Below are 22,463 nucleotides of genomic sequence, written 5' to 3'. Positions count from 1 at the left end.
CAGAAGTTAGACTAAAGGATCCTGCCCAAGGACTAACCCGCCAAAATTGTGACTAGTGCTACCGGGAAGGCAAAACCTGACAATCAGGGAAAATTCCTCGAAAAACAGCAACTGTAGGGAATCATAGGGAAGCCCACTAAGCTGGAAAGGAAAATGTTAGAAGAAAAGCAGACAAATAACAGCAATGCTAAAGGGTGGGCAGGGTGGGTGACACTACAAGGCTGACAGTGAGTTGCGTCAGCCTAATTATAAGTCCGGGGAGTGGACCTGAGTGAAGTCTGCAAAACTCAGGTCTGCTCCCCCAAACTCCACCCCCCAGGCCACCACGGATTGGCAGAATTCAAACGGAGGGCCTGACAGTGCCCAACATGCTCCGCAGTGGCCGGGGAGGAACTCAACAGTCAGGTCAACCTGGCGAGTCTCCAGGGGCTTAGGGAGGCACCGTGGCAGGCCGCAACCGCAACTCACCGTGGAAGAAGGGTAAGTGGCCATTGTCACTTCGCTGGATAAATGTTTGTTATACTCTAGCTCTCCTCTGATCCTTGCACTAAAATTTTGCATGGACTTGTGGGCTTCCTTTCAGATTCAATAGTTTTCCCAAGGGGTGTAAAACAAGATTGATTTTGGGCCCCACTCTTGTATAATTTCTACATAAATTCTTCTTCTTCTTCTTCTTCTTCTTCTTCTTCTTCTTCTTCTTCTTCTTCTTCTTCTTCTTCTTCTTCTTCTTCTTCTTCTCCTTCTCCTCCTCCTCCTCCTCCTCCTCCTCCTCCTCCTCCTCCTCCTCCTCCTCCTCCTCTGTGAAATTTGAAGCAGTAACTTTCAACAATGTTTTCAGATCATTTGTGCTGGGCTCTTGGGAGTAAGATCCCAAGATGACTAATAAGACTTGAAAGAATTATTCTTCCCATGTCTACTGGTGCTAATTTAGTGACTATTATCCTCATATATGCAGTCTATTTAAAGGCTGGGGAAACAGTTACATGTCCTGTGGCAAGTGCTGCAAGAAGGCTGAAAGAGTTTGGTTGAAAGATACTTGGATTCTGACATCTTTATCATATAAAGATGTCAGTAGCTGGAGAGGAAATTGAATCTTATCATCAAAGGTATTTTAATCTTATCATCAAAGGTATTTTAATCTTATCATCAAAGGTATTTTAAAACAATTTAGGGTGGTTTGGTACTTTCCTTTTACTCTGATGTAATCTAGATGTGTCTGTCAGCATTTTATTTTCTTCCCATCTATCAATTTCCAAGGGGTCTTACATACTCTTGAATGCTAATACCAGTCCTTATTAGAGTGCTCAACTTTAAAATGAACAATGACCACCTGGTATGTTAAACACATTCCTAATTAATGTTCCAAAGTCAAGTAGATGTAGCTGATGGAGCTATATTTTATCATTCAACTGTGTGGTCCGTTTGTGATGCGTTTATGATGGAACTGGGCTGTGTTCAGATCCATTCAGTCTGTGTGCTGGAAGAAAGATCCCATTCAAGGCCACAGCTCCCCCCCCCCCAAATAACTGGATAATTTGCAGTAGGTTCCCCCCCCCCATGTCAGAAGAATAAAAGAGTGATGACATGAAAATTCATGCTGGCAGAAGTAGATTTGTGACTACATTCAAAATAGGCTGTTGCCTTAGAATTCTGTCTTATTCGCAAACACATGTATACTCTATTACTTAGTTTTGAAAAACCAAGAGCACCTATACCTCACGATAGGAGTATGTTATAGTTTCCAATTTCAATACCTGACATTTCCATATATATATTGACAGATGGTTTCAGGTTTGGGAGCTGCCAGTCCAACACTGTCTTCTTCAAGTGATGGGCTATCTAAATGCCATAAACATTATATGTTTAATATCATGCTTATCTCTTCAAAGATTACTATAGCAGACGGGGGTTTGAATTAGGTCGCAGGAGATCGGTCAACTTTCCAAGTGACATTAATAGCAGCTTCCTTTGTGGGGCAAGGTAACTAAAGGAAGCAGTTAAAAAGCCCCCAGATAGCTTCATGTTATTGTAAGATTACTTAGAGTCCCCCAAGCACGCAGACTGAACAGAAATAGAAAATATGAGTTAAAATATAAATTTTGGAGTGAAGTAAGTGATTGAGATACTTTAGATACTTTATATAGTAACAGATATGCAAGCTGCAATTTACAAATGGGCTATTTTGGCATAATATTTAATCTCAATTGTTTTTACACTACTTGATTAGCAAAATAATGTGGAATATATAATGAAATTTCAGGAAGCATTAAAAAAAAAGTTTGATGCTTTATTCTGTTTTTAATCTGTTGGGAGCCTCCCAGAGTGGCTGGGGAAACCTAGCTGGATGGGTGGGGTATAAAGAATATAATATAATATATCCCATTAATCAGTATTAACACTTTTTAGCTTCTTCCTCCAACAGAGAGAATGCAAATACTGAAGAAAAATGAGCAATCTTACTTCCATGTCTACATTTCTGCTGTGGGAATTCTCAGGTGTACGAGAACTACAGATCTTACATTTCTTTCTGTTCCTAGGATTGTACTTGACCACCATGACTGGGAATCTTCTCATTATTGCTGCAATAGTGCTAGACCATCACCTCCATACACCAATGTGCTTTTTCCTAACTAATTTGGCAATGATGGACATGGGCTCTGCTTCTGTCATGATGCCCAAATCCTTAGCCAATTCCATCATGAACAGCAGGTCTATTTCTTACTCTGGGTGTGTGGCCCAGGTTTTCTTCTATATGTTCTTTGTAGCAGCAGATTTTGCCATTCTAACAGTAATGGCACATGATCGCTATGTCGCCATCTGCAACCCATTACAGTATGAGGCAATTATGCACAAAGGAGCTTGTATTCAGATAACCGTCATTGTGTTGATTGCTAGTCTTCTCTATGCCACGTTACACGCTTGTAGCACTTTTGCAATCACCTTCTGTTCAAATGAGGTCCAACAGTTCTTCTGTGAAGTTCCAACATTACTGAAGCTCTCCTGCTCTGATATCTACCTTGTCGAAGTAGGGGTTATTGTGTTAGGGTGTTGCCTGGGACTAGGATGCTTCATGTTCATTATCATAACATACATGCAGCTGTTTGCTACAGTGCGCAGAATTCCTTCAGTACATGGTCAGAAAAAAGCCCTCTCCACCTGCCTTCCCCACCTCACTGTTGTCTCTTTGTTTATGGGCACTGCACTCTTTGCCTATGCAAGGCCTCCCACGAATGCTTCTTCTGATCTGGATATAGCTTTTGCTGTGATCTATACTGTAATTCCTTCCATGTTGAATCCATTCATCTATAGCATGAGAAACAAAGAAATCAAGACTGCTTTGTGGAAACTCTTACATTTTGGGCATTCCTCTAAAAATAGATAAATATTTTCTTTGACTATCAAACCTTTATTAGGCATTTTACAAATAGAACCGCAAGAAAAAGAGTCACATAAAAAAGTATTTAAAATGCATACAAAGAGGCAACAGTAAACTGCATACACTAATTGTGTGTGTGTGTTTTTGTGTGTGTGTGTGTGTGTGTGTGTGTGTGTGTATAATCTGAGATTTCTTCCTATCTTTTTTTAAAAGATAGGAATTTAACACATTAAACAAAAACAAAACATTCAACCACACACCCAACAACATATAATAAACACAAAATTTCCTCTTTTTAACATCTAATCAATTATTACAATTTACTTTGCTCTGCCGAGCTTTGACTTCCCTCCTTCCCCCCCTTCGGTTTTCTTGTCCACTCCTATCTCCCAGTTCCTGTATTCCTTTTACTTAAAGTCAGTTCGTAGGATTTTTTTCAGTCCTGCAAGTGTCTTTAGACTTCTACAGTTCTTCTCCATATAGTCCACAAATTTACTCCAATCCTTTTGGAACCTTGATTCTCCCTGGTTTCGGATCCTGCTAGTCAGTCTTGCTAGTTCCACATAGTCCATCATTTTCGTCTGCCACTCTTCAAGCGTCGGTAACTCCTGAGTTTTCCATTTTGGGGCTAACAAAGTCCTAGCCGCGGTTGTTGCATACATAAATAATACTTGGTCTCCTTTTACTATCTCTTGTCCTATAATTCCTAATAAAAACGCCTCCTTTTTTGGGAAAGGTGTATTTAAAAATCTTTTTCAGTTCATTATATATCATTTCCCAAAATCTTTTAATTTTTTCGCATGTCCACCACATATAAAATTCACCATCCTTCTCTTTACATTTCCAGCATGTTTTACTACTCATCCTATACATCTTAGCCAATTTTACTGGTGTTAAATACCATCTATACATCATCTTCAAAACATTCTCTTTCAGGGCAGTACATGCAGTAAATTTCAATGTTTGATTCCACAATTTCAACCACGCATCATATTCAATATTATACGCAAAATCTTTTGCCCATTTTATCATCACATCTTTTGTCAGTTCATCTTTCGTATACCATTCTAACAATAAGTCATACATTTTTGACAACAGCTTTGTTCTGCCTTCCAACAGTTCTATTTGAAATTTGGACCTTTTTTCTTCAAAACCTATTTTTTTATCATTTGTAAACACATCATTTACTTGCTGATATTGTAACCATCCAGTCAGTGAATCTTTAATTTCATCATACGGTTTCAACTTCCATCCCTTTTCTGTTTTCATCAATATCTCCTAGTAGGTGGCCCTCCTCCCCTCCATATTTATCTTTTTAACCGTCAATACCTCCACTGGTGAAACCCACCATGGGGTCTTAGTTTCTAACAGTGATTTATTTCTCTCCCATACTTCATATAATGATCTCCTTATCACATGATTTGTAAAACCCTTATGAACTCTTTTTTATCATACCAAAGATATGCATGCCAACCAAATCTGTTGTCATATCCTTCCAGGTCCAAAAGATCTGTATTTCCCAATGTTATCCATTCTCTTATCCAATAAAGACAGGACGCCTCATAATATATCCTCAAGTCTGGCATGGAGAATCCACCTCTTTCTTTTCTATCCACTAAAATTTTATATTTTATTCTTGTTTTTTTTTTCCTGCCAGACGAATCTCTATAAAACTTTTTGCCATTCTCTGAATTGTCCTATTCATTTTATTATAGGTAATGCTTGAAATAGGAATAACATTTTGGGTAATACATTCATCTTGATTGCAGCTATTCTTCCGAGGAATGACAACTTCATTCTATTCCAAGTTTCTAAGTCCTTCTTTATCTCCTTCCACACTGGTTCATAATTGTCATTGAATAAATTGATATTTTTTGCTGTCATCCATTTTCCCAGATACTGTACTTTTTTCGCCACTACGATGCCATGTCTCTGTTGTAATTCCTCCTTTTCCTCCATCTTCATATTTTTAACCACCATTTTTGTTTGTTTGACTTAAATCCTGCCAGCTGTCCAAATTTCTCCATCTCTTCTATAGCTTCTGCAACGCTTTCATTGGGGTTTTCCAAAGTTAGAACTAAATCGTCCGCAAAGGCCTTCAATTTAAATTCTTTTGCACCTACTTTGATTCCTTTAATTGTTGGGATTTCTCTTATTCTATTCAACAATACCTCCAGGACCGTGATGAACAGTAACGGTGATAACGGGCATCCTTGTCTAGTACCTTTTGTGATTTCGAAATATTCTGTTAAAACATTATTTATTATCAATTTCGCTCTTTGCTCAGAATATATCGCTTCAATTCCATTCAGGAAGGATCCTCCCACTCCCATCAATTCCAGGTTATTCTTCATAAACTGCCAGGAAATATTATCAAATGCTTTTTCTGCATCTATGAACATTAATGTTGCAGGTTTATCTATCCTGGTCTCCAGATATTCTATTACATCTATAATATGTCTCACATTATCTTTTAACTGTCGACCAGGGAGAAATCCAGCTTGATCTTTGTGTATTATCTCATTCAAAATCTCTTTCAATCTTCTTGCCATTATATCTGCAAAAAGCTTATAGTCATTATTCAGTAATTAGATTGGTCTATAATTTTTTACATCGAGTCCATCTGAACCTGGTTTCGGAATCAATGTTATATATGCATCTTTCCAAGTGTTTGGGATCCTTCCTCCTGCAAGTATATTATTCATCACTTCAACTAAAACTGGTATCAATTGCCCATTTAATACTTTGTAATATTTTGCTGAAAGTCCATCTGGTCCTGGGGCCTTGCCGAGATTTCTTCCTATCAAACTACTCCTTGAGACACTGCTGCCAAGAACTCAGCTACTCCCGCAGTCACCTTATGGTCAATGTAAGACAGGCAGAATCCAACATTTCCACCATGCTGAGCACCCAGAAGGGGGGACAACACACGTTCACGCAGCATGCTGTGGAGTGGACAAGAGAATATGCTCTACAGTATCTGGCACATTCAGAGAACATCTACAGTACCTCTTGTCTCTGGGAATAAATATATATCTATATCTATAACATCTATATCTATATCTATATCATCTATAAAAATGGCATATACACTTCTTCCTGTGAATGGTTGGCCCTGCAATGCCATTGTTCTGCTTTTGCTTTTCTTCACCCACTTTTAAAATTGTATCTTTCATCTGCAACTGTTTCAATGATCAGATCTACGGTAATTCACCACATGTCTACTTAGACATAATACCTAAAGGAGAGACATTAAGAGTGGGGCAGGGTGGGAAACCAGGAGGGCTCAGAACTCCCCCTGGGCTGAGAGGGTTAATAGCTCAGCAGTCGTCCTGGATCATGGGGTCTGTGACGTGTCATGTAAACAGGACGCAGGAAGTAGTACCTGTTGTTGTTGTGTATTCTGTAATATATGACACTGTCTGTTTGCATTCTGTCTGTTGTTCTGCTGTTCGTCGCAGCTGCAGCGAGATGGGTTTGAACTCTCCCGGCTGAGTTGCCCTAAGTTAATAAATCTTCTTTGTTTTAATGAACAAGGAGTCAACGTGAGTTTATTTACACAGGCATAGAAAGCTGGATAAGACTTTCGCTGCTACGGACTGTTATCTAAACTGGGAAGGAAAATTCCGGGACGTTTAGAAACAAGGCTTGATATTTGGAAGCGTACTGGGCTGAGTATTTTTTGCAACGCTTCTACAACACAGCTAATAGTTGTCGTAGGCAGATCGATTCTCTGCTATCCTTCTGTCTCACAGGGTTGTGTTTATTGTTGTTTACCAATTGGATAATTGGACAACATTCTACACCCTACCCTACCCTACCCTACCCATTGTATTCTTAGAAGCTGTTTAGGACCATGCCCTCAAACTATGACATGCAATCAAGAGCAAGGCAAGATATAAAGGTATACTTTAAGAAGAAGTAAAACCCAATTATGATCTCAGTTAAAGGTAGCATTAAACACAACGGTCTTCACTGCTTTGCCTAAATGCCTGTACACACAGGACAAGGCACAAGTCAATAGGAAGGGAGGGTATGAACTCATGATATAATAAGCCAGAAAATTAAGAGTGAAATATTTGAGTTTCCCACCCCTTATTTTTGCAGAAACCGGCCTAAAAACCTTTAGGGAGCCTCTGTTCATACTACAACGTGTGCTGTCTTCAATTTACTGAGGTTACCCAACTTGTGCAGGCCTGCTGCAAATTATCCCAAATTAAAAGCATGTGCATGTGTGCATAGTGATAACAGTCAGTTTATACGACCTCCAGTTCCAGTTCTTACCCAGGTGCTGCTGCAAGCCACTGCCAGACTCAGGAGCAGACTCTTAATATTGTATAGGTCACATGCAAGGACCTGCAGATCATTCTGTGTAAACAAAACTGCTCTGGAAGAAGCTCACAATGCAAGTTGCAAAACAGTGATTGGCGGGAGGAATTGGGACAATCCTGGATAAAACAAGAAGCCAAAATGGCTTCTGTAATTCCAGGAGTGTCGTGGGAAAATTGCGACACTTGAAGGCTATGCTAGCTTCCCCACATCATGCACACATTTGACATATGTGCAAGAGGGTGGGGATGGGAATGTGTGGGCAGTGAATTTTCAGTGACAATACTGAGGAGGAAAGCATAGAATGTATGGTGGATTTGATTGTTTAAAGGAACTGTGTTTAAATTAAGCTGGTTGATCAATATTGGTATGCAAACAATCCTATCTTCTTCCTTGTACAGTTACCGAAATGTGTGAAGACGTCCTGTGAATAAAATGTCCAATCTTACCTTCATGTCTACATTTTTGCTGTTGGGATTCTCAGACACCCGAGAACTACAGATCTTGCATTTTGTTGTTTTCCTGGTGTTGTAATTAATGGCAATAATGGGGAATTTTCTCATTATTGTAGTAGTTGTCTGCGATCACCACCTCCACACCCCCATGTACTTCTTTCTCATGAATTTGGCCATGATGGACCTTGGAACAATTTCTGTCATGGTACCCAAATCGATGGCCATGAATTTAACCACATGTGTGATCATTTTTCATGCATTGAAGTACATGTTGTATCTGCTATTTTCTTGTGTCTGCTACCAAAGTACCACCAACATGTATTTGAGGAGTGTGATCAGTTGTGTTTACTCTGGGGAGTAAGATCTCAAGACGGCAAAACAGGCTTAAAATAACTCTCCCTGCCATGTCTGCTGGCACTAATACCTGATGCAACCTTTAGTGACCATTATTCTCACATATGCAACCTTTTTAAAATGGGGGAAACAGCTACATCTTCAGTGGTAAGTTCCACAGAAAGATTGAAAGAAGATGCATCGGGTCTCACATATGAACTGCATCTTACCTTAAAACAGCTGGAGGGGAAACCGAAGCTCCCAATTAAAGGTATTTCAAATTGATGTAAGGGGTTCAGTAGTTTCCTATTACTTTTATGCAATCTCAAGGTGTTTGCCATTTTTTTTTATCTTATGGTCATCTATCAGTTTTCAAGGGGTCACATACATACATACATACATGCATACATACATACATACATGAAACAATGAAGCAATCATTACACTGCTCTACTTTTTAAAATGTCTAGTTTCTTTCTAACTGGATTGTCATTTTGTTAGGCTGGGTCCAGACTTGGTGACATTTGGAACAGACCCATTGATTTAAGCAGGTCTCCTGCAAGTAGGACTAAATATGGATCCAACCCAGTATGTTTCATATTTGTGAATTCTGGTACACCACATTTAATGGGGAATTGTGGCTAAAAAGGCAGTGCATAAACCAGGTTATAAATGATGGCATAAATATTTTATCATTCCTGTAACAGCAACAACCAAAACGAAATCCCCTACCACATTGAATCCCAACTCTACCCCCCACTAAATGACTGAGGATAGGACAGAATCTTACTACACAATAGGGTGGTAGACTAGCTCTTAGGAGCTCCAGGGCAGATCACATAGCACAGAGCCAGCTCTGTGATCAGAGCAAGCAGCCCCAAGCATTGATTTTCATGATTACATATCTTTTGAAAACTGTTCATGAAAGAAGCCAATTGAAGTGGGGTTGTGGGAATAAAGGCTGCTTACTGAAAAGTCACCACCCAGGAGAAAAACAGCCCATTCATTTCCTTCACAACAAAAATGTGCTTAGGAGTTTCCACACCAGCATTGAAAGCAGATGCACGGTGAGTTGTTTCTTTTTAGACCTTAGCGCAGATAACCCAGGTTAAAGGAAGAAAAAGTATAGGCTGGAATTTTGATGATGACAAAATTGTGTGGATGATGTGAGAACTTTCTGAGCATGAGCAGCACCAATTCCACAATAAACTGCCATGTGGAAGCACACCTTGTGATATGCTTCAAACAAGGGTGTGAGTAGTTGTTTAGTTCCTCCTCCTGCGCTACTGTTCCCTTACTCCTGTGTAGGTCTGAGCTAAAATGGTACAAATCTCTCCCCGCCCCCCGCCCCCATGAAAATTGCTGTAAAAATGATATAGTGTATCTGAGGATGGAAACTGGAGCCAGTGCATCCTAATCAGTTTGTCGGCAGGGTTGGAGAAATGTGACATCTCTCTGCCTCATGGAGGCAGGTCATTTCCTATGCTACACTCTGTTGCATAAGTTTTAGAAAGAAACCTAGGGTTGCCCAGTTGCACTGTTTTCCGTCTATCCCAATGGGGACAATGGGGGAGGTGGATTACTCCACCTTATTCTTAGAAAAGGCCTGCAAGGTAGGTTAGGCTTCATGGAGAATGCAGATCCCCTCCCCCTCTGCAGAATTGCTGTTGAACCAGTATTCTCCTTTAACCATTTTAGCCATGACCATTCATTATTTCATTAGGACTATTGAACTAAAGCAGTGGTTCTCAAACTTTCTTCTTTGGGCTCCCTTTTAAACTACATCTGTTCCACACCCCTACAATGAGTAACTTCTGTGCATATCTTCCATCCTTCTCCCTGACATCTGCATGTCCAACCCAAACACCAGAAGAGAAGCATGTAGTTTTGTGCATGTAGTCGGTGCACCTTAATCAGAACCCTTCATGATTGGGGCCAACAACTGTGTGGTGAGCTCTTACACACATATAAATGTGTGAACATAGGTTTCCCTGTCTGATGTTCCATTGAATGCATAACTGTAAGTGAAGGGTGGAGGGGGATAGTCTCACACCATTCTGCACACATTTGAGAGATGTAGAGGCAGGACTGGCAGCAACAGCAGCAGATGTGTTCTATGCCTATGACAATGTTTAATTCTCTTGTTAATTATGTTGTCTTAAAGGTGCATTTTATATTTGACATCCTTTAGCAATGTTTTCTTTGGAAATGTTTAAGCTATTTGTTAACTTGGTTTGTGTTAAATACTGATATGTATTCTGCAGTTGACTTTCTTTGCAATGGTATATTTTGAAAGCTTTAAGCTAATATTTCAGTTTCCTGTTAATCATGTTGCCTTGACTATATACTTTATATTTGCCATTCTTTAAAAATGTTTTATTCTTGATTGTTTTATTTGATGTTTGATGTGCTGTACACCACTCTGAGATTTTTTCTCAGGATGATAATAATAATAATAATAAATAATAATATATGAATGGACTTAGATACTCTCAGGACAATATCCATGCAGGGATAGCTCAGTTGGTAGAACTTGAGACTCTTAACCTCGGTCATGGGTTTGAGCTCCATGTTGGGTAAAAGATACTTCCATTGCAGGGGGTTGGGGTCGCTTCCAACTCTACAATTCTATTGTTCTATGGTTCTAAAACTGAGGGGGTAAAAGGGCCGTCACAACATTTCCACATTAATCAATTGAGCAAAGAATACCACTAGATTTGATTGTTAGATAAAAGGCACTGTTCTTAAATCTATCCGGTAAATCAATATTTGTACCCTAACAACTCTTATCTTCTTCCTTTTACAGGTAGCATGTTAATAAGGCCTATGAACAAAATGCACAATCTTACTTTTCTGCTACTGGGATTCTCAGATATTCGAGAAATACAGATCTTACACTTCTTTGTGTTCCTAGCATTATACATGATAGCAATCATAGGGAATCTCCTCATTGTTGCTGCAATTCTCCTTGATCACCACCTTCACACACCCATGTACTTCTTTCTACTGAATTTGGCTATGCTGGATGTTGGAACAATTTCCGTCATGGTACCCAAATCAATGGCTATTTCCCTCTCAGGCAGCAGGTATATTTCATATTTTGGATGCGTTGCTCAAGTTTTCTTTTTATATTTATTTGGACTATCAGATTTTGCTCTGCTAACTATCATGGCACATGATCGCTATGTTGCTATTTGCAACCCACTCCACTATGAGACCATTATGCACAAAGGAGCCTGCCTACAGATGGTAGCCATTGGGTGGATTGTAGGCCTTTTTGCAGCCATATTGCATGCTAGCAGCACCTTTGCCAACACCTTCTGTTCTAATGATGTCAATCAGTTCTTCTGTGAAATCCCAAAATTACTGAAGATCTCCTGCTCTGACTTTTATTTAGTTGAGGTTTGGCTTCTTGTTCTAACCTTTAGTATAGGAACAGGTTGTTTCATATTCATTATCATAACATACATGCAGATCTTTTCCACAGTGCTCAGAATCCCTTCTGTTCAGGGTCAGAAAAAACTCCTCTCCACTTGCCTTCCCCACCTCACGGTTGTATGTGTGCTCATATTCACTTCGATCTTTGGTTACGCAAAGCCTCCAAATGACGCTTCTTCTGATCTTGATATTGCTTTTGCTGGAATATATACCATTATTCCTCCCACACTGAATCCATTCATCTACAGCATGAGAAACAAAGAAATCAAGACTGCATTGTGGAAACTCTTAGATTTCGGGCCTTCTAAAACTATATTTTAAGGGACCCAGGTGGCGCTGTGAGTTTAGGGCTTGCTGATCAGAAGGTCGGCGGTTCGAATCCCTGCAACGGTGTGAGCTCCCGTTGCTTGGTCCCAACTCCTGCCCATCTAGCAGTTCGAAAGCACATCAAGGTGCAAATAGATAAATAGGGACCGCTCCAGCGGGAAGGTAAACGGCATTTCTGTGTGCTGCTCTGGTTCGCCAGAAGCAGCTTTGTTATGCTGGCCACATGACCCGGAAGCTGTCTGTGGACAAACGCCAGCTCCCTCGGCCTATAGAGCGAGATGAGCACCGCAACCCCAGAGTTGGACACGACTGGACCTGATGATCAGGGGCCCCTTTACCTTTACCTTTTAAAACTCTATTTAGAGTTCTATAAAACTGCAATTCTATACCCTTCATACCCTTTTAATATGCAATTTTTTAAACCCAGAATTATAACTTTTGGTAAAATAAATCCTTTTAATTCAAAAGGCATGTGAAGGAATTGTTTCCTGTCTCAAGCCCTAGAGAGCCACTGAAAGCCATTGTAGGCATTACAGAGCTAAATGGACAAATATTCTCATTCAGAACAAAATAAAAAAAACCCTTCCAGTAGCACCTAAGAGAACAACTAAGTTTGTCATAGGTATGAGCTTTCGTGTGCATGCACACTTCTTCAGATACGCATGCACACGAAAGCTCATACCTATGACAAACTTAGTTGGTCTCTAAGGTGCTACTGGAAGGATTTTTTAAATTTTGTTTTGACTATGTCAGACCAACACGGCTACCTACCTGTAACTATTCTCATTCAGAATATTGCAATTTCGGTGTGTTGATATTTGGCTCTGCCATTTTTTACCTTGCACTATAAGCTTTTGGTAGAACATCTGCTTTGCATGTTGATAATCCCTGACATCTCCAGGGATGGAGCATCAGCTTTGGATGCAGAAGGTTCTCAGTTTAACCCTGGCATCTCCAGATAGAGGCAGGAATGATACCCTGCCTCTGAACTGTCTGAAGACAGTTTACCGTGCTCCTAATTCTGTGATACATAATCCCTCTGCCCCCCCCCCCCGGTTTCCCCACAAAATTCTCCATGTTATTCATTGTCATTTCACCCTATTTTTAAAATTGTTTATTTCACTTACAGCTGACATAAATATAGCCAACCTGTGTCATTTTCCCATCAGAATTTTCAGTTTTACTGTAGAGAGAATCAGACATTTTGATTGTGACAATTCTAAATTACAAAACTTACTTTTGATTAAAAAATCTATGATGTTGCAATCTTCCTTCTCTTACGATGATAATATTCATTGCTAGAAACATTTCCCTTGCCATATTCCATCTTCCCATCAGTCACCCTGGAGACTGCCTCTACCTCTGGAGTTCTTAGGATCTACCTCTGGCTCAATCCATTGGGATTTCTTCCCACTAAATAGTGCCATTCCCCACTCTAAGAGATACTGCTGTCAAAAACCCTTGCAGTTACTTTCAGGCTAACATAATTAACAGGAAACTAAAATATTATCTAAAAGATTTCAAAATAAAACACCACCAAAGGAAATCAAATGCAAAATGCACATTTAAAACAGCACAATTAGGAAAATAATAAAATATTATCATAGACCATTGTCGCGGTCACTCTGACCTGCACATCACCCCCGGACGTTTGACGGTCTATTGGTGATGTGCCTACGACAAACAAATACGTTCAGTCACTCACACACCTCAGACCAGGATATCTTAAAATAAAACAAGATAGTTTATTTGAATGTTCTTATGCGTGATGGTTACGGTACAAAGCTTAAACGGGTTCAAATAACAGATGGTTCCTATACCGGCCTAATACCTCTAAATCTGAATTACCGGCCTATTACCTCTAAAAATAACTAATATTATCTATCACTATTCTCATCACACTGTATCCTGTCTATCTCCCTGTTTAACAACCACCTCAATATTAACCAGCTCTTATCTTCACACCAACTCTAACCTGACTGACTTCAACCAACAACTCCCTTCAACAACAACTGACTCCAGGGTTGGGGTTTTTATATTCCCCCAGAGCCCTCCCCCTTGGGTTCTTAGGGTTCTAACAGGGTTAACCCTCTACAGCCTGGCTAATTTTTAAACTGATCGCCACAACCATGCTCTCTGTATCCAGTATCCAGTAACTAGTTGTAATTGCACACTCTAACCACATATGCAACAAAATAAAATAAAAATTCATTCCAGAAGCACCTTAGAGACCAATAAGTTTGCCGTTGGTATGAGCTTTCGTGTGCATGCACACTTCTTCAGATTCACCTTCACCAGCACCCCGGACGGAGCCTCCTGTACAACCACAGACTGAAGCTACCATTGCAATAGCTGACGCAGAAGCCTCAGACTCAAACCATTCACCTGCAGCTCCTGTGGCGGGCAGTTCCTCAAGCTCACTTAGCCCGGCTGCCTCTCCAATAATACCTCGTCGGTCTAATTGAGCTCGTAGTCATCGGCCCTATCTTAAGGATTGTGTTGCCTAATGAATCAGTATATAGAACTTGTAATTAGTTTAAACATATGTTGTTGTTGGCAATAATGGGGAATTTTCGCATTATTGTAGTAGTTGTCTTCGATCACCACCTTCACACCCCCATATACTTCTTTCTCATGAATTTGGCCATGATGGACCTTGGAACAATTTCTGTCATGGTACCCAAATCGATGGCCGTTTCCCTTTTAAACAGCAGGTTCATGTCTTATTCTGGATGTGTTGCTCAAGTCTTTTTTTCATATTTTTTTGGAACATCAGATCTTGCCCTCCTAACTATAATGGCACATGACCGCTATGTTGCTATTTGCAACCCACTCCAATATGAGTTAATTATGAACAGAGGAGCCTGTATGTGGCTGGTAGCCATTGTATGGATTATGCGCCTCCTTAATGCCACTTTACATGCTGGTTGCACCTTTGCAAACACCTTCTGTTCAAATGCTGTCAATCAATTCTTCTGTGAAATCCCAAGGTTACTGAAGCTTTCCTGCACAGACTTTTACTTAGTTGAAGTTGGGTTTCTTGTGCTAGGATGGAGTATAGGGCTCGGTTGTTTCATTTTCATCATCATAACATACGTTCAAATCTTTTCTACAGTGCGTAGAATCCCTTCTGTTCATGGTCAGAAAAAGGCCCTTTCTACTTGCCTTCCCCACCTCATGTGTTTATGTTCACTGGAGTATTTGCTTATGCAAAGCCCCCCCACAGATGCTGCTTCTAATGTGGACATAGCTTTTGCTGTGGTCTATACCATCATTCCTCCCACATTGAATCCATTCATCTACAGTATGAGTAACAAAGAAATAAAAACTGCTATGTGGAAACTCTTATTCGGCATTCTTCTAAAAATATATTTTGAGGGTTTTTTAAAAAATGGGATTGTATATTCAACTTTCTGAGCATGAGGAGCACCAAGTCCACAATAAACTGCCATGTGGAAGCACACCTTGTGATATGGTTCAAACAAGGGTGTTAGTAGTTGTTTTGTTCCTCCTCCTGCGCTACTGTTCCCTTACTCCTGTGTAGGTCTGAGCTAAAATGGTACACATTCCCCCCCCCCCCATGAAAATTGCTGTAAAAATGATATGGTGTATCTGAGGTGGGAAACTGGAGCCAGTGCATCAAAATCAGTTTGTTGGCAGGGTTGGAGAAAGGTGACATCTCTATGCCTCATGGAGGCAGGTCATTTCCTATGCTGCACTCTGTTGCATAAGTTTTAGAAAGAAACCTAGGGTTGCCCAGTTGCACTGTTTTCCGTCTATCCCAATGGGGAAAATGGGGGAGGTGGATTACTCCACCTTATTCTTAGAAAAGGCCTGCAAGGTAGGTTAGGCTTCATGGAGAATGCAGATTCTTCCCCTCTGCAGAATTGCCTTAGAACCAGTGTTCTCCTTTAACCATAGTTACAGGTAGGTGGCTGTGTTGGTCTGACGTAGTCGAAACAAAATAAAAAAAATCCCTTCCAGAAGCACCTTAGATACCAACTAAGTTTGCCATTGGTATGAGCTTTCGTGTGCATGCACACTTCTTCAGATACCAAAGAAAGCTCACACGAAAGCTCATACCAATGGCAAACTTAGTTGGTATCTAAGGTGCTTTGCTTAAGGTGTAGCTGGTATCCACAGTAGATATAGCACATTTGATCAATGGGTTGTTTTTCCTTATCTTATTCAAAAGTGTTTTAGCAAAAAACAAAACGAAAAAACACACAAAAACAACCTGGGTGCTGTATTAATTGGTCTCACTCTCATTTGCCTTTGACTCCATTAACCAACAATGTCTATGGCTGTGATTGGAGGACTAGTTGTGTGCCCAGCCACGGAGTACCTGTGCCCAGGGAGCCTAGCTGACTGGTGGTATGAATGAATAGACATGACAACTGTAATGGGATTAAAAGGCCACAACTTTATCAATTTCAGATGTAGGTAAACCCTGGCATAGGCATTGGGCGTGTATCCCTCTCAGCCCCCGGTGGGGAACCGAGGCATGACAGGGTATGCATGGGAGGAAGGGTCCATAGCAAAACACTCCTCCTCCTCCTCCTCCTCCTCCTCCTCCTCCTCCTCCTCCTCCTCCTCCTCCTCCTCCTCTATATACCACCCTATACCCAGAGATCTCAGGGCAGTTCAGAGATGGAGCAACCCAAATGTTGGGGGGAGCTCTATGGCCCACTGGCCAACCGCTTCTGGCTCTTTTAACAGGGTACCCTGTAGGTCCTGCTGCTGTGTGGGGGGGGGGGTGGATCACCACTCCACCCCCCAAGTCAGAAGTTAGACTAAAGGATCCTGCCCAAGGACTAACCCGCCAAAATTGTGACTAGTGCTACCGGGAAGGCAAAACCTGACAATCAGGGAAAATTCCTCGAAAAACAGCAACTGTAGGGAATCATAGGGAAGCCCACTAAGCTGGAAAGGAAAATGTTAGAAGAAAAGCAGACAAATAACAGCAATGCTAAAGGGTGGGCAGGGTGGGTGACACTACAAGGCTGACAGTGAGTTGCGTCAGCCTAATTATAAGTCCGGGGAGTGGACCTGAGTGAAGTCTGCAAAACTCAGGTCTGCTCCCCCAAACTCCACCCCCCAGGCCACCACGGATTGGCAGAATTCAAACGGAGGGCCTGACAGTGCCCAACATGCTCCGCAGTGGCCGGGGAGGAACTCAACAGTCAGGTCAACCTGGCGAGTCTCCAGGGGCTTAGGGAGGCACCGTGGCAGGCCGCAACCGCAACTCACCGTGGAAGAAGGGTAAGTGGCCATTGTCACTTCGCTGGATAAATGTTTGTTATACTCTAGCTCTCCTCTGATCCTTGCACTAAAATTTTGCATGGACTTGTGGGCTTCCTTTCAGATTCAATAGTTTTCCCAAGGGGTGTAAAACAAGATTGATTTTGGGCCCCACTCTTGTATAATTTCTACATAAATTCTTCTTCTTCTTCTTCTTCTTCTTCTTCTTCTTCTTCTTCTTCTTCTTCTTCTTCTTCTTCTTCTTCTTCTTCTTCTTCTTCTTCTTCTCTCCTCCTCCTCCTCCTCCTCCTCCTCCTCCTCCTCCTCCTCCTCCTCTTCTGTGAAATTTGAAGCAGTAACTTTCAACAATGTTTTCAGATCATTTGTGCTGGACTCTTGGGAGTAAGATCCCAAGATGACAAATAAGACTTAAAAGAATGATTCTTCCCATGTCTACTGGTGCTAATATAGTGACTATTATCCTCATATATGCAGTCTATTTAAAGGCTGGGGAAACAGTTACATGTCCTGTGGCAAGTGCTGCAAGAAGGCTGAAAGAGCTTGGTTGAGAAGATGCTTGGATTCTGACATCTTTATCATACCATACCCTAAAGTAGCTGGAGAGGAAATTGAATCTTATCACCAAAGGTATTTTAAAACATTTTAAGGTGGTTTGGTAGTTTCCTTTTTTCTCTGATGTAATCTAGATGTGTCAATCAGCATTTTATTTTCTTCTCATCTATCAGTTTTAAAGGGGTCTTACATACTCTTGAATGCTAATACCAGTCCTTATTAGAGTGCTCAACTTTAAAATGAACAATGACCACCTGGTATGTTAAACACATTCCTAATTAATGTTCCAAAGGCAAATAGATGTAGCTGATGGGGCTATATTGTATAATTCATAACTGCGTGTATGATGGAATTGGGCTGTGTTCAGATCCATTCAGTCTGTGTGCTGGAAGAAAGATCCCATTCAAGGCCACAGCTTCCCCCCCCCCCAAGTAACTGGATAATTTGCAGTAGGTTTTTCCCCCCATGTCAGAAGAATAAAAGAGTGATGACAAGACAATTCATGCTGGCAGAATACCTGACATTTCCATATATATATTGACAGATGGTTTCTGGTTTGGCAGCTGCCAGTCCAACACAATCTTTTTCAAGTGATAGGCTATCTAAATGCCATATAAAATTATATGTTTAATATCATGCTTATTTTTCAAAGATTACTATAGCAGACGAGGGTTTGAATTAGGCCACAGGAGATGGGTCAACTTTCCAAGTGACATTAATAGCAGCTTCCTTTGTGGGGCAAGGTAACTAAAGGAAGCAGTTAAAAAGCCCCCAGATAGCTTCATGTTATTGTAAGATTACTTAGAGTCCCCCAAGCATGCAGACTGAACAGAAATAGAAAATATGAGTTAATATATAAATTTTGGAGTGAAGTAAGTGTTTGAGATACTTTAGATACTTTATATAGTAACAGATATGCAAGCTGCAATTTACAAATGGGCTATTTTGGCATAATATTTAATCTCAATTGTTTTTACACTACTTGATTAGCAAAATAATGTGGAATATATAATGAAATTTCAGGAAGCATTAAAAAAAAGTTTGATGCTTTATTCTGTTTTTAATCTGTTGGGAGCCTCCCAGAGTGGCTGGGGAAACCTAGCCGGATGGGTGGGGTATAAATAATATATAATATAATATAATATATCCCATTAATCAGTATTAACACTTTTTAGCTTCTTCCTCCAACAGAGAGAATGCAAATACTGAAGAAAAATGAGCAATCTTACTTCCATGTCTACCTTTCTGCTGTGGGAATTCTCAGGTGTACGAGAACTACAGATCTTACATTACTTTCTGTTCCTAGGATTGTACTTGACCACCATGACTGGGAATCTTCTCATTATTGCTGCAATAGTGCTAGACCATCACCTCCATACACCAATGTACCTTTTCCTAACTAATTTGGCAATGATGGACATGGGCTCTGCTTCTGTCATGATGCCCAAATCCTTAGCCAATTCCATCATGAACAGCAGGTCTATTTCTTACTCTGGGTGTGTGGCCCAGGTTTTCTTCTATATGTTCTTTGTAGCAGCAGATTTTGCCATTCTAACAGTAATGGCACATGATCGCTATGTCGCCATCTGCAACCCATTACAGTATGAGGCAATTATGCACAAAGGAGCTTGTATTCAGATAACCGTCATTGTGTTGATTGCTAGCCTTCTTTTTGCCACGTTACACACTTGTAGCACTTTTGCAATTACCTTCTGTTCAAATGAGGTCCAACAGTTCTTCTGCGAAGTTCCCACATTACTGAAGCTCTCCTGCTCTGATATCTACCTTGTCGAAGTAGGGGTTATTGTGTTAGGGTGTTGCCTGGGACTAGGATGCTTCATGTTCATTATCATAACATACATGCAGCTGTTTGCTACAGTGCGCAGAATTCCTTCAGTACATGGTCAGAAAAAAGCCCTCTCCACCTGCCTTCCCCACCTCACTGTTGTCTCTTTGTTTATGGGCACTGCACTCTTTGCCTATGCAAGGCCTCCCACGAATGCTTCTTCTGATCTGGATATAGCTTTTGCTGTGATCTATACTGTAATTCCTCCCATGTTGAATCCATTCATCTATAGCATGAGAAACAAAGAAATCAAGACTGCTTTGTGGAAACTCTTAGATTTTGGGCATTCCTCTAAAAATAGATAAATATATTTCTATACCTATATCATCTATAAAAACGGCGTATGCACTTCTTCCTGTGAATGGCTGGCCCTGCAATGCCATTGCTCTGTGACCCCCTCACCTTATTATTCATGGAATTCATCCATTTGCTTTTCTTCACCCACTTTTAAAATTGTATCTTTCATCTGCAACTGTTTCAGTGATCAGATCTAGGGTAATTCACCACATGTCTACTTAGACATAATACCTAAAGGAGAGAGATTAAGAGTGGGGCAGGGTGGGAAACCAGGAGGGCTCGGAACTCCCCCTCCCTCCCTCCCTCCCTCCCTCCCTCCCCTCCCCATTTCTATTTTCCAATGCTACTGATTTTAAATTATAGATCAAGTTTACTGATCAGTAAAGGTGGATGGGTAGAAAAATTCCCACCTGATGTTTACACAAGTCCTTGCTGTTATGGTGTTTGAAATTTCATGGTATATATTGTACGCCATCCTATGATAATATATGAAAAAACATTGTTCTGGAGTAAAAATATCGGTATGTAATGAGTGAAGTTCTGCAGGGTCAAAGAAATGAAGAAATGGTCGTAATAAGTATAAAGCTAGAAGCAATATAGATATAATACAACAATTAAGAAGACTGAAAATTTGAAGTCCCAAAACAGTGGAAGCAAGTCAAAGTCTATGTATGTTTTGTTATGTATTGTGAATGTTACGGTTTTTCTTTGTTTTTTTTGTTTTTTCTTTTTGGTTTTATATGTATAATTTATGTTGTAATTTTGCATTGAATTTTTTTAAAAAAGAAGATAATATATGAATTGGTGGCATAGACCTTTGATATTAAAAACCAATAAACCAAATTTGTGAGAATATCAAGACAGTGGGTGGCTCATAGACAGCAAGCCAGCTGTGTGGGTATAGATCTGAGTAGTCCAAATAGATGGTACTTAGGGAAGAATTGTTTCAGGTGTGGAGCCAGTGTTCATGTCTTCCCTATGTTGATTGTATTGGCTCCTCTGTAACTCTCTCAAGGTGGTGGGGAGAATGGGGTCAGGTCAACATGTGCACAGAGCAGTAAGACAGGATAGCAAGTCTTTCAATACTGGGGCATTACTGATGCCATGGCTGGTCATGGCTGTGGCCAATGCCCAGCCACCAGCAAAGGAACTCCCCAAGACCTGGGCCCATATTGGCCCATTTCAACATGGCCTTTGACTGGGAGGTAACACCCCCATGGTTGCCATGACCAAGGGAAATTCCCCACTGGCCAGAGACCAGGCAGGTCTGGCTGGCCAGGAAGGAGGCTGAGGGTTAGGATCTGTGACAAATGCCCACCAGGGAAGTGGTGAGAATTCATTATAGTAATCATATTCAGGCCAAGGAATACAATATAGCAAGTCACTACCTGTATTTGCTATCAGCAATTCTTAAGAAGGCCTGGAGGTACACCAAATGGGGTTTATATCTTTTGATCTTTTGAATTCACAGACAAATCTCTTTAGTAAGGTAAAGGGACCCCTGACCATTAGGTCCAGTCGTGACCGACTCTGGGGTTGCGCGCTCATCTCGCATTATTGGCCGAGGGAGTCGGCGTATAGCTTCCAGGTCATGTGGCCAGTATGACAAAGCCGCTTCTGGCAAACCAGAGCAGCACATGGAAACGCCGTTTACCTTCCCGCTGTAGCGGTTCCTATTTATCTACTTGCATTTTGACGTGCTTTCGAACTGCTAGGTTGGCAGGAGCTGAGACCAAGCAACGGGAGCTCACCCCATCACAGGGATTCGAACCGCCAACCTTGTGATCAGCAAACCCTAGGCTCAGTGGTTTAACTCTCTTGTCAGACATAGCACATAACTCCAATTCTAGCCAAAGTTTATTGATGTTCCAAGTTAAAAGTTACATATGTATATTGGAACTGCTGAATAGCTTTGATTTTCCTTATTAATTATTAGCTAATTAAAACAATTTGTATCTCAACCTACATCACTGAAACAAAAACATACACCATGCCTTTCAACCATTAAACTTTGTGTGTGGAGGTGTGTGGTTGAGGTGTGCTTTGTCTAGGGCTCCCCCCCCCCCCAGCCGGAATTGAGTTCTGGCACTTCTCAGGTCAGTGTCTTTGCCATTATAAGAGTAAAAGGTGAGTTCATGATGCGTTCCAGCCCCTCGTTATCTAGAAAAAGTGTGTTCTCCTATCAGGGGGAGCGAGGGTTGCAGCCGGGCCAAAAGATATTCCTCTGGGTGGGGGAGGGTCTAGTGTA

The 22,463-nt window shown here is 40.9% G+C and overlaps 4 protein-coding genes across 4 annotated transcripts; all 4 read left to right on the top strand.

Annotated features, from left to right (window-relative positions):
* The first annotated feature begins 2,446 nt into the window (after nt 1-2,446).
* On the top strand, nt 2,447-8,135 carry LOC132592943 (olfactory receptor 14I1-like). The gene is made up of 3 exons (XM_060281188.1): nt 2,447-3,348; nt 5,707-5,735; nt 8,107-8,135. The coding sequence occupies exons 1-3, from the start codon at nt 2,447-2,449 to the stop codon at nt 8,133-8,135; spliced, it is 960 nt and encodes a 319-aa protein (XP_060137171.1).
* Nucleotides 8,136-11,319: 3,184 nt separating this feature from the next.
* LOC132592942 (olfactory receptor 14A16-like) lies at nt 11,320-12,252 on the top strand. The gene has a single exon (XM_060281187.1). The coding sequence runs from the start codon at nt 11,320-11,322 to the stop codon at nt 12,250-12,252; it is 933 nt and encodes a 310-aa protein (XP_060137170.1).
* Nucleotides 12,253-14,883: 2,631 nt separating this feature from the next.
* LOC132592941 (olfactory receptor 14A16-like) lies at nt 14,884-15,675 on the top strand. Its single transcript, XM_060281186.1, has one exon. The coding sequence runs from the start codon at nt 14,893-14,895 to the stop codon at nt 15,673-15,675; it is 783 nt and encodes a 260-aa protein (XP_060137169.1). The 5' UTR covers nt 14,884-14,892.
* A 3,612-nt stretch (nt 15,676-19,287) lies between these two features.
* Nucleotides 19,288-20,223, top strand: LOC118094713 (olfactory receptor 14I1-like). The gene has a single exon (XM_035135321.2). It carries the CDS (start codon nt 19,288-19,290, stop codon nt 20,221-20,223), a length of 936 nt encoding a protein of 311 aa, XP_034991212.2.
* Nucleotides 20,224-22,463: the final 2,240 nt, after the last annotated feature.

The sequence above is a fragment of the Zootoca vivipara genome, chromosome 13, assembly GCF_963506605.1.
Source record: "Zootoca vivipara chromosome 13, rZooViv1.1, whole genome shotgun sequence".
In the NCBI taxonomy this organism is placed as follows: Eukaryota; Metazoa; Chordata; class Lepidosauria; order Squamata; family Lacertidae; genus Zootoca; species Zootoca vivipara.
Note: the sequence above shows the minus strand (reverse complement) of the source record. Positions and strands in the feature narration are given on the sequence as shown.